General features: G+C 34.7%; 1 protein-coding gene across 1 annotated transcript in view; it reads left to right on the top strand.

Moving 5' to 3' along the window:
• LOC105394806 (neuroendocrine convertase 1) overlaps positions 1-13,104 on the top strand; it is a 65,590-nt gene that overhangs the window by 8,590 nt on the left and 43,896 nt on the right. The window contains exons 2-3 of the mRNA XM_038115587.2: positions 12,227-12,331; positions 12,823-13,020. Coding sequence (XP_037971515.2) covers positions 12,227-12,331; positions 12,823-13,020 — 303 coding nt within the window. The remainder of the gene's footprint in view (positions 1-12,226; positions 12,332-12,822; positions 13,021-13,104) is intronic.

The raw sequence follows: 13,104 nt of genomic DNA, 5'->3' as shown, positions 1-13,104 counted from the left end.
AATATTTTACTCTTGATTTCTCGTTAATTGAGGTTAAGACGCTCAAGGGCTGGCACGCTTAAGAATAGTGATAGAAAAAGGCTATATTGTATTCAACACCAATAGAAAATATAGTTACTTAAATACGTTATTTATGTATGTTGGTAACTGTGTTTTATTTTATTAACTTTTTGATCATGTCACGCATCTGTTTTTTCCATTTTGAAAAGTCGTAGGACAAAAAGCTGTTATTATTTACCTTGCATACCAATGTACCTAAATATACATTATTAAATAAACCTCAAAATTCAATTTAAATTACCAGCATTCCGTGAATTCTTTGAAAAGATGGTCACCGAATGCCTCTTTCAAAATACTACGTCGCTCAGGTTGGTGGTTCTGTCGCCGCCTAAAATCTATTTTAGGGTTGTGCTTAGGGCGCACAGTGTTTTATGAACCCTATTTTTGTGTCATCTCGGTTTTTTTGCAAAATCTTATAGTTTTCGTCATTTTAAACACTTTAGTAAAACTCCGAAGTTTCTATCACGTCTAGTTTATTTTTAAAAAAATCCTAAAGTTTCACTTTATCCGGGTTCCGAAAATCACAAAAAATATTAATAAAATATAACTATGCGATACAATTAAATTTCAATAGCATGCATGGAATACACATATTAAGACATACATTATAGCAAAATTTCATACATGAAATCTAAATAGTTACTGAAATATTCGTATTTTTCTCTCTTTTCATTTTAGTGTTTTAAAACCCGAATAACCGCGTATTAGATCGAGATTTTCAGTACATAGGTAGTCCCGGTATGCCTCTATCATCATTATTAATACCAGCATCTAATACCGCGTTATTCAGAAGTTATTATTATTTGTTTATTTTTTTTAGGGTTGTCACTCACAAACCGGATAAAGACAAAGAGTTATCCGGATATAAAAAATATGCGGTAAATAAAATGCGTTCTTGTAAATGATTATAATTGAATTGTGAAGGTCATATTTAATGCAAAACAACTAAAAAAGTTATATGGCTAGTTTTTTTAATCTTCTTTAAATCTCAGAAATTGTTAAGTTCAATCGTATGAAAATTCTTTTCTCTATAACCTCGTAAAAGGATCAGCTCTACTCACCAATAACCCTGTATACATATGCTTGAAAAACATAACCTTCCATGCAAGTTGGGTAAAACTAGTCTGGGGGCACGGCAGTGCCCCAGCCAAGTCTCGAGCAAAACGGGCACGGCCGTATTATCTTTTCTCGAAGCGATTCGCGGCAGTTTCGCACTCCCTATATCATCTTATATCTTCGATGTGGACAAAGCTAGGAGTTTAAGTTTTCGGTGAATAATAGTAGGCATTATAACAGCTTAATTTCGAAATTACATGCCAGCTGAATAATAGTTTAGGAGTTACGGTCGATCAAAGTTACACCATTTTGTCACTCACTAACTCAATGACTAACTGACAGATCATTAAAAAGTTTAAGGCACTTCTAGCAGACTTAGAAACTTAAAATTTTGCACCTATATAGGTCATTAGCCACATATAAAGGAAAAATAATAAAAACATAAAAAAATTATATACCATAGAAAACAATTTTATATTTGCGGTTTGGCAAGAAGATTGTGTATGGATTTCGACTGCATTGTTAACTTTGTTCGTTGTTTAAGTATTCAATTGGATGAATACATAAGAATAGAATATATTAGTATAATAAATGTAATACATATATTATCATCATCATCATCATCATCATCAGGCAACATAGGCCATCATCATCAGCCTATAGGAGTCCACTGATTAACGTAGGCCTCTCCCAAAGCATGCCACTGGATGCGATCTTTAGCTTTCCGCATCCAATCATAACCAGCCACCTTTCGCAAGTCGTCACCCCATCTAGCCGGAGGTCGTCCCACACTACGTTTGCCTAGTCGTGGCCTCCACTCCAGAACACGTTTACCCCATCGGTCATCGGTTCTTCGACAGATGTGACCAGCCCACTGCCACTTAAGCTTACTAACTCGGTGAGCTATGTCGGTGACTTGAGTTCTCTGTCGGATTACTTCGTTCCGGATGCGATCTTTCAGAGAGACTCCAAGCATAGCTCTTTCCATAGCTCGCTGAATGACCTTCAGTTTTTGAACCAGTCCCACTGTAAGTGTCCACGTTTCAGCCCCATAGGTCATGGGGCCTATGGGGAACATAGGCCATAATTAATACAAATTACCTAATACAGTTCATAATTTATAATAATTTATTACATTAATAAACCTGAAACTAGATGGCATTGCCGGATGCATTCTACATCACGGCATGGTTTCGTTACAGAGCGCAGTCTAAGTAGGTAGTACTTTCAACACTTACAAAAATAAATGAGATCCCACCAAAAACATTAATTGTAAAAAAAAACAAGTCTCTCGATGCAGTCTTTCCATCGTAAAAAGTTATGAGTCCCATAGAAGCCAAGTCCTATTCAAATTATTTTGTAGTTATATTATTAATCAACATTTAGTAATTTTATCAATAGTTTTCTTTATAGTGACTTGTAATCTATTTAAAAAAGGGAAAAGCAAACGACATTAAATTTAATCGATAAAATAGTAAAGCTAAATTTCTAAATAACAGATTTCTCATTTCTGTCAGAAAAAATAAAAACCGGATGTAAAATATTAGTTGATGAGGAGTGACAACCCTACATCTGAAAAATCCGGTTAAAACTTAGTTTAACGATAACTTCTGAATATCGCGGTATTAGATGCTGGTATTAATAATGATGATAGAGGCATACCGGGACTACCTACGTACTGAAAATCTCGATCTAATACGCGGTTATTCTGGTTTTAAAACACAAAAATGAAAAGAGAGAAAAATACGAATATTTCAGTAACTATTTAGATTTCATGTATGAAATTTTGCTATAATGTATGTCTTAATATTTGTATTCCATGCATGCTATTGAAATTTAATTGTATCGCATAGTTATATTTTATTAATATTTTTTGTGATTTTCGGAACCCGGATAAAGTGAAACTTTAGGATTTTTTTAAAAATAAACTAGACGTGATAGAAACTTCGGAGTTTTACTAAAGTGTTTAAAATGACGAAAACTATAAGATTTTGCAAAAAAACCGAGATGACACAAAAATAGGGTTCATAAAACACTGTGGGGCGCCGCCTACAACCCATTGTTTCAGACGCCAGATACTAGGACTAGAGGAAATCTCAGGAGGGAATTTTGAGAGGAGTGTATGTAGTAGTGAGGGTTGGGGGTATTGACACTGAGGGTGAAATCCGTATCATGCATTGGGTTGGGTACTTACGATGCAACCCCTTATAATAATGATTACGTGGGGTTCCGCTCATCTGGCATAATCTTTATTGACCAAAACTCATTTCGCATAACTCGTATGGTCTAAACTTTTTTGGCCGAACCATCACTTTGCCAAGACTTATGTGGCATAAGGCTCGTTTCGTCTAAAACTCTTTAGGCACAATCTTTAAACACCTAAGTTTCGTTTGCTCTAATTTATGTTCGTCTATACCTATGTATAATCTTGTTTCTCCTAACGTTATCTTAATAAATAATATATTAAGTATGTAGTAAATGTACAAATTGTGGTATTTTTCTCCTACATCCCGAAAATCACGATATTGTATGATAAAAAAATCGAAAGTTAACGACCAATATAATTATTACAAACCCCATGAGATCGAAACCTAAAAATAGGTGCGACGACGAGCAAAGCGAGGAGGAGCGTGTTAGGTGCACATGTTCATCAAAACCAAAGCGGAGCGCAGCAAAGTGGAGCGGAGCGTTTTCCAAACAGCGGAAACAATACAAGGCACCAGTTTGCGCTATGTAGGGAGACGCTCCGTCAAAGTTAAAGCCAAACGAATATTATTACTTTGTAAAAACTATGCCATAGTATTATTAGGCTATTCAAGATTTGGCCATACCATTATTAGGCTAAACAATTTTATGCGAAATAACTTTTTACTAAACGAGATTTATGCCATACGATTTTCGGCGTAACGAGACTTTGACCAAACGTTACTATGCAATACGAGATTAGGCAAAAAAATCTTATGCCAAAAAAGGTAGAACCGATTACGTGTCTATGTGCAAAGCACATACCATCGATTTACGTTTTTATTTTATATACATACCTGCGTTTTTTTTAAATATAATAAAACTGAAGTGGGGCCCTTTAGGATATCAGTGAAACAACCGAATTCTACGAGTGACGTTTATTAAGTGTCCAAATAAGGGTAGACATAGAGCTTAGGCTATGAGTAATACACACACTAAGATACGTAGGTTACATACACACTTCACCTCCGGGGGTGAAAGAAAAAAAAAGTATATTATAGGTTACATGATTACTTTTTTTAACTCTAAATGATTACATAATGATTATTCTTAAAATTAATTATGAGTTAAACATTTTTGTTCTATTTTTGTGTACTATTTCATATTTATTGTTCTTTTGAATCTTTACATTACAACCCAAATCTTCTATTACAATATATGGACCTTCATACAATGGATGTAGTTTTCTACCTGTTTCATTTTTAACCAAAATTAATGAGTCTTTTTCATATACTATTGGATTTGTTGTCTTATCATAATATTGTTTTTGTTTTTCTTTACTTAAAACTAAATTATTTCGAGCGTCTTTACATGCTGTTTGAAGACGGTACTTAAGGTTTAATGCATAATCATCATGGTTATATAAAGGTGATACAGTATTATTATCATCTATAACTCTACTAGGAATATTACTAGGTTTTCCGAAAACAAGTTCGTATGGCGTATATTTTGTTGCAGTATGAACGGTGTTGTTAAAACCAAAACACCAATAAGGTAGCCAATAGCTCCAAGAGTCATGGTGCTTCTCACACTGAATTCTCAAAAATGAGCCTAGATGTTTGTGTGCGTTTTCGAGTGCTCCAATTGACTGGTGATGGTATAAAGTGGATGTAAGTTTTTGAATACCAAGTAGGTTACTTACCTCATTCATTGTAGATGACACGAACTCTGTTCCTCTGTCGGTGGCTATGATTTTCGGAATACCAAAGATTAAAATGAAATTGTTTACGAAAGTCCTAGCAACCGTTACCGTTTCCTTATTTTTAAGTGGATAAGCAAGTACAAATTTACTTAATTCGCACTGAATACTTAAAATATAACAGTTATCATCTAAATCCTTATCTAACGGGCCCACTAAATCTAAAAATATTTTTTCAAAAGCCGAACTGGCTGTGCTAGTCATTTCCATTGGTTGTTTTGTATGTCGAGAATGCTTCATTAACTGGCATTTCGAACATTTCTTTACATATTCCTGAACGTCTTTATCAATGTTTGGCCAATAGTATCGTCGTTTTATGTTATTAACCATTCTCCTCACTCCTGCATGTCCACTTGTTGGGAGTAAATGGTAATCATTAAGAATAAAGTTCCTCTCATTTTCTTGTGTTATACTCGTAACACCTCTAAGAATGCAAATTCGTGGTCCGGACCACTTTTCTCTTAATTTTATTTCATTACATAAATCTTTAACAAATTCTACATTATCTTTAGTTTTTACTATGCATATTTCTTTAATGTCGACTTGTTCACAATACCAACTTAATTTTTGCACAAACTCAGCTCGTGAGAAACATGCCTTGAAATTAAGATTGATACAAAGAGCTCCCTTTTTCTCAATTATTGAAAAACATTCATACTCTTCTCTTATTTCATTTTTATTTCTTAACTTTTGTAATTCTTCTTCTTTCATAAAAATCATCTCTACTGAATCATACGGTTTCTTAAGTATGTCTACGACTCGTGGTTGATCAGGCCACTTGTCAGTAGGCAAATCTATATCTCCTGAATTTTCTCCTGACTTTTTACTTTCTATCAACTGTTGTTCTAGTCTCTTCTTCTGTCCTCTCGTCATCACATACACAAATTGTTCATTCATTCTTTTTAATTCATCAGATGTCACAACTATTCTTGACAAAGCGTCTGCTACTACATTTTCATTACCTTTAATGTATACAACTTTAAAATTAAACTCCTCTAACAAAAGTCGAAATTTCATCAAACGAGTAGACGGGTCTTTCATGCCAAACAAGTATACCAAGGGCTTGTGGTCAGTCAAAATAGTAAATTCTCTTCCAAAAATATATGGTTTAAAATATTTAATAGCCCAAACGATGGCAACTAACTCTTTTTCAACAGTTGGGTATTGGCGTTCGGCTTTGTTTAATGGTCTACTTGCGTAAGCTACAGGTTTTAAATCATTATTGCACAAAACTGCGCCTACAGCAATGCCAGATGCATCGGTTTGAATTATGAATTCATTGTCGGCATCAAAATTTGGGTACTGCAATATTGGTGGAGTAGTCAAACACTTTTTTAAATACTGAAATGCTGATTCACATTCGTTCGTCCAAATGAATGGTACATTTTTTCTACACAATTGATTTAATGGAACGGTTATTTCTGAAAACGATTTAATAAATTTCCTATAATAATTGCAAAAAGCTGTGAATCTTCTAACTTCATCGGTATTTTGGGGTCTTGGGTATTTTTGTAAAATAGCAACTTTTTCAGGGTCTGGCAGTACACCATCTTTAGTTACCACATGGCCTAGGTATAGAATTTCTTTTTTCATAAATTGACATTTTTCGGGACTTAATTTAAAATTAACTTTTCTTAATCGTTCGAACACATCTATTAGGTTTTTATTATGAGAGTCTAGATTCCTCCCAAATACTATAAGATCATCTAGGTAGACGAAACATTTCTCAAAATTCAATCCTGACATAGAAATAGATATAACTTTACTGAAAAAATTTGGACTTGTCTTTAATCCTTGTGGCATACGCTTTAATTGATACTGTCCGGTGTCTGTAGTAAAAGCTGTTAGTGGTCTACTGTCTTTATTCAAATTTACTTGATAATAACCTTGATAAAGATCAAGATGAGTGAAATATACTGCCCCTGTCAATGAATCTAGAATTTCTGTGATATTGGGTAGTGGGTATTTATCATCAACAATTTTTTCATTGAGCTTTCTGAAATCAATTACCAAACGCCACTTTTTATCATTGTTATTACTTTTCTTGGGTACCAGCAAAATAGGACTAGACCACTCGCTCTGTGCTTCTTTAATTATATCGTTTTTAATCATATCTTGTATCTGTTTTTTAATTTCTGGTTTTAAGGATTGAGGTAGTCTGTAAGGTTTAGTATATACTGGAGTAGAATTGGGTTTTAAAGTAATTTTCTGTTCACATACATTGGTAGTTGTTAATGTATCTCCTGGTACATAGAAAATGTCAGAGTATTTATTACAGATTGATTCTATCGAATTACGTTCTTCATTATTTAAATGTTCAAGTTTTAAAAGATTTTTTAATTGTTCAGCTCTGTTTACCTTTGATTTAGTTTTAGTAAATTGGCATATTTCATAATCTGATAATGAGTAAATGTTTGGTTCAAACGCAGGTAAAGATATTTCATTGTCACTTACATTTAGTATTTTAACTGGAATGGTATATTTTCCTGGGCTTATTATTGAACTAGCTAAGAAAACATCTTCTTTTAGTTCATCTGCTATTATAACACTATCATCTTTCAGTTTTGTTTTTAATTTAATGAAATGTATTGATTCACTACGGGGTGGGATTTTTAAAGTATTGTTCTGATAATGTGGTTCATCAAATATTTTAATTTCGCTCGGTGGTTCAAATTTATGTTTTAAAATCAAGTTGTTATTGTCCAAATCAATATTACATTCAAATTTTGTAAGGAAATCTAATCCCAATATGCCATCCGCTTTGATAGGTAAGTTCTCGAAAACATAAAATTTGTGAATAAAACTTTTGTTTGATTCATAATTCAATCTCAAATTAACGTATCCTTTTGAAATAATTTGTCCACCAACACCGTTTACTACCACTTCTTCAAAATGAATTGGAATAGAAATTGGTAAAGCTTCAAATTTTATAACAGATAAAGATGCACCGGTGTCTAAAAGCCAAAAATAATTATTTGAATTTAGCGAAAATTGTACAAATTTACCATTACCAAAACAAGTAAGTACATAATTAGGCACGAAAAAAATTATTTGTCGATTGATTTTCTTCAGTTGATTGACTGGGTTCTTCTTCATTTCCATTCACGTGATAAATATTTTGAGGACGTTGAAAACGTCCACGATAATTATTCCCTCTTTGAAATCGTTCATTGAAATTCGGTTTATTAAATGACCCATAACCGTTACTGTTATAATCAGGGCGGTGAGAATTATTGTACCTATTATTGTTGTAGAACGTCCGAAAACCACGGCCACGACCTTGACCTTGACCTCTACTAACACTTCCGCCTCGACCGCGTCCATGATTGTAGTAGCCTGCAGACCTCGCAAACTGCATAACCTCACCTGTATTTATTGAAGACGACGAAGTCATTTCCTCCTCTTTTGCAGCTTGGATAGCATCAGCTAAGTTCGCGTAGTTCCTCGCAGTTATTATTGTACTGAGCCTGGGATTTCGTAGTCCATCCGAAAACTGTTTAATGGCCTGCTTCTCATTCAATGGTTTAAGAAAAGCGTATTTTGTAGTGTCACCTTCGGCTTGTGTAATAGTCAAGTCCGTGAAAAGTTTCTCCAACTCCGAGCCATACTCTTCAATAGACTTAGAACCTTGTTTAGTTCTTAGCAACTGAGTCTGAATAGCAGTGAATGATTTTTGTGTAAAAAGACGATGTTTTAAATCCTTTATCAGTTCTTTCACAGATGTATAATTTGAATTTAATCGCAACTTGGCATTTTCGGATAGTCTACTTTTTAACACAAAAGTAATTAGTAAGAGCTTACCACTGTCGTCCAGCATGTCAGCATACATCTCGACTCCGTCTACTAACCGCTTTGTGGTACTCTCTGAACCATCCATAACTGGCAACAAACTACACGCCGTTTTAATGTCAAAATCCATTTTGGTAGTTTTATCTGTAAAATTACATAAGTTTAATATTTCCTGAAATAAAGAATTAATTTTATCATAGGTTCTAGTAACTAGAATAAAATCATTAGATTTTAATTGTTTTTCAAGCCTCTTTAAAATAGATTCACACTCTAATATTATTTGTCTCGATTCTCCTAATTTATTTTCAATCACATTACCTTTGTACCTACTTTGACCTTTTTTAATTAAATATTTTCGTATATCCACTAATTTCTCATAGTATACCTTTAAATCTTCCATAACCTTTGTAACATATTAAATGAATTAAATATTAAGGCATAAACATAACATAATTAGCAGTTAAGACACAATTTACTAGAATTGTCCTCGTCCATACAAGACATGTCGAGCGTCGGGCGAGCTCCGGAATTCGTAAACTTTCCTTATACGTCGCGGCGTATTATGTTCGGATGAGTTCGAGCACTGATTATAGCCGATTTTAATTATCGCGTAATAAAGTCTAGTGTATTTTTTAATTTGCACTTTTTATAAACGCATTTCACTAACACTTTTACACTTCTATTTTCTCGTCACGACGGCGCGGGGGGGCCCAATGCTGCATAGCATGAGCGTTCATCTCTCTCTGGATCCATTGGACGTGGCATTTTTTGTACATTTTCAGCAGAAAGTAGCATCCAGGATTGGACATTGTCTTCCCCATGGTTAAAGTTCGAAGAGTTTACGTAAAATTCACTTTAGTTCACTTTTGACTTTATTTTTATATTTTACTTTCGGCAGGGTCGCCATGAAGTGGGGCCCTTTAGGATATCAGTGAAACAACCGAATTCTACGAGTGACGTTTATTAAGTGTCCAAATAAGGGTAGACATAGAGCTTAGGCTATGAGTAATACACACACTAAGATACGTAGGTTACATACACACTTCAAAACGTTATACATAGTAAATATGAAGATTACTTATGTATGGTTCAAATGTCTGTTTCAATGTATTTAACCCGGGTTCCGCTCATCTGGCATAATCTTTATTGACCAAAACTCATTTCGCATAACTCATATGGTCTAAACTTTTTTGGCCGAACCATCACTTTGCCTAGACTTATGTGGCATAAGGCTCGTTTCGTCTAAAACTCTTTAGGCACAATCTTTAAACACCTAAGTTTTGTTTGCTCAAATTTATGTTCGTCTATACCTATTTATAATCTTGTTTCTCCTAATGTTATCTTAATAAATAATATATTAAGTATGTAGTAAATGTACAACTTGTGGTATTTTTCTCCTACATCCCGAAAATCACGATATTGTATGATCAAAAAATCGAAAGTTAACGACCAATATAATTACTACAAACCCCATGAGATCGAAACCTAAAAATAGGTGCGACGACGAGCAAAGCGAGGAGGAGCGTGTTAGGTGCACATGTTCACCAAAACCAAAGCGGAGCGCAGCGAAGCGGAGCGGAGCGTTTTCCAAACAGCGGAAACAATACAAGGCACCAGTTTGCGCTATGTAGGGAGACGCTCCGTCAAAGTTAAAGTCAAAAGAATATTATTTACTTTCTATAAACCTATGCCATAGCATTATTAGGCTATTCAAGATTTGGCCATACCATTATTAGGCTAAACAATGTTATGCGAAATAACTTTTTACTAAACGAGATTTATGCCATACGATTTTCGGCGTAACGAGACTTTGACCAAACGTTTCTATGCAATACGAGATTAGGCAAATAAATCTTATGCCAAAAAAGGTAGAACCATTTAACCCCTATAGAACTTCAAGCCAAAAACCTGTAAACTTTTAAAGTAGTCCTGTAAAGTTCCTGTCTTAATTATATACTCATAAAATGTATCGTTATTCATTATTTAAACCACTGAATTTAACGCTATCTATGAGTTCGCTGTGTAACTCAATATAAAAGTGTTTAAATTTGGACATTTAACACATGATAGATCATATATGTAAATTATTTATAAGGATTAAATCAACATAATTCAAACTGTTATAACTTTACCTAGCTATAGGTATACAATACAATAAAATTTATTAAAATTAAATGATTAATTATTAATCAAATAATCCGCCCCGGGTCGATCCTAGATTAATTTATAAAAAATATAAAATGGAAAAAATGGTGAAGGTTTATCATATTATCCCCTGTACCGGACGCCAGATAAATGCCAGAGAAGATTGTTGAGTCGCAGCCGCATAGGTATAGTGAAGATTTTCTTCCCGAATGGGACAGGACAGGAACCAACCCACCTCCCATGGCCCCTCCGGCATCTAGGTCATATGAGCCGAATCACGGGTGACATCACCAGGACGATGGCATGACAGATGCCATCGTCCTGGTGGGACAGCCAAGAATGCTTTGCTCGAAGTCTCTTGATAGGATGGCAACCCGAGAACCGTGGAAGGTTAGCCGGGTGTTGGAAGTCCGCCCTCCGTTCGCCGATTAGTCCAATCTTGAGTTTAAAGAATGCAGATTGAAGACTGATAGTTTCACCAACGTTAGGAGTTTGGCGTTAATTTTTTTGTCCAAGTAGAAAAATAACTTGTCGGTCCAGCGGTCAGTATGAGAATGATTGGTTGTGGCTCCAGTCGGAGTATTTATTACAATACCAACAATGCAAGTAGCTATGTTTCTCATGGGTGCTTCGCGGTGTACCTACTCGTAAATTTAAAAAAGTCGTAAACTTATTTATGGCGCATGAGTATAAAAATCATATTAAGATGTTTTTAAATACTAGACTAATCCCTAATTTATAGCTGCGTAGTTAAATATTATTTTGACTCTGCTACACTACGTATGTCAATTAAAAAATAAGTATATTTTATGATCATTTCATTATAATGAGATTAGATATAGAATAGAATAGAATAGAATACACTTTATTTGTACACCAAAACAGAATAATAAAATTAACAAAATGTAACTTAATTAGGGTACAAAAGGCGGTCTTATCACTAAAAGCGATCTCTGCCAGACAACCTTTGGATGGAGGGAAACAGAGATTAAGATATTATTTCTGTTTAACGAGATTGAATATAATTTTAATAACTTTTGCGATTAGGTCCCATAAACATAACTACCCATTAAACCAACAGTTGTTTTGTTTGTATGCCGTGGTTAACCGATGCTTACCATAAAAACAATATTTTCACAAAACACCTGGTGGTAAAGACCTTCTCAATAACCTTCACCAGGTAACTTCTACCAAGTACCCATAACGTGTAAAAGGTATCGTTTCCCATTTCAGGTGCTCGGTTTTCCGGGAACATACATATTCTACAAGTACGGGCATAGCAAGCAGCGACGCACCCCCAGCGACCACCACACGGCGAGCCTGAACAACGATCGGAGGGTGAGTGTGTAAAAACACCTCTTGTGTGTCCCTGGTACCCGCATGACACTAGGCAGAGACTACACGTGGCCGGTAATGGGGGAAATAGGCCACATTGCCTCGCATGCATGACTGTTTTTGTTGTTTGCACGTTTCGCAATGCGTCATGTTTAAAAATAATATGTTGTGTAATGTATTATTGACGTGATGTCCACAACTCATCAAGTTTAGGTTTGGGGTTTTAGTAGGGGTGGTTGAAATGATCATCTTCCATTCACGTAATTTCAGTTATATTTCGACTAACAACTTTACTAATCTTGCTATTCTAATCCTTTCACCTAATTCCAATAATTCCAACTGACTATTATAATCCTTTCACTACGGTACAATAGCTACTTCAGCTAGTCTATGTCACCATCACCGACATACCAAGTAGTATAATTATGAAGTTAGTTAGGTATCAGAAACCACGGTATAACCTTAATTTAGCTATAAATAATATTATATTTTAGGTAAGATGGGCCGAACAGTCTTTCAGCAAAACCCGAGTCAAGCGTTACCCCATAGATGGACCAGAGAAAATACTGCACAGAGTGAAGAGGGTAGAAAATGAGAGTAAAGCTGTTGACGAACCTGTCAAAGAGAGACAGAAGAGGGCTGTCAGGGCTGACCTCTTCAATGACGAGCTTTGGACTGATGAGTGGTATTTGGTAAGATATGTTAAATAAACTAAAACTGGTAAATATGTATTAGGTGTAGCTAGATAATAAGTATTATTATCTAATACATTCCCC

The sequence above is a fragment of the Plutella xylostella genome, chromosome 21 (genome assembly GCF_932276165.1).
Source record: "Plutella xylostella chromosome 21, ilPluXylo3.1, whole genome shotgun sequence".
Lineage (NCBI taxonomy): Eukaryota > Metazoa > Arthropoda > Insecta > Lepidoptera > Plutellidae > Plutella > Plutella xylostella.
Note: the sequence above shows the minus strand (reverse complement) of the source record. Positions and strands in the feature narration are given on the sequence as shown.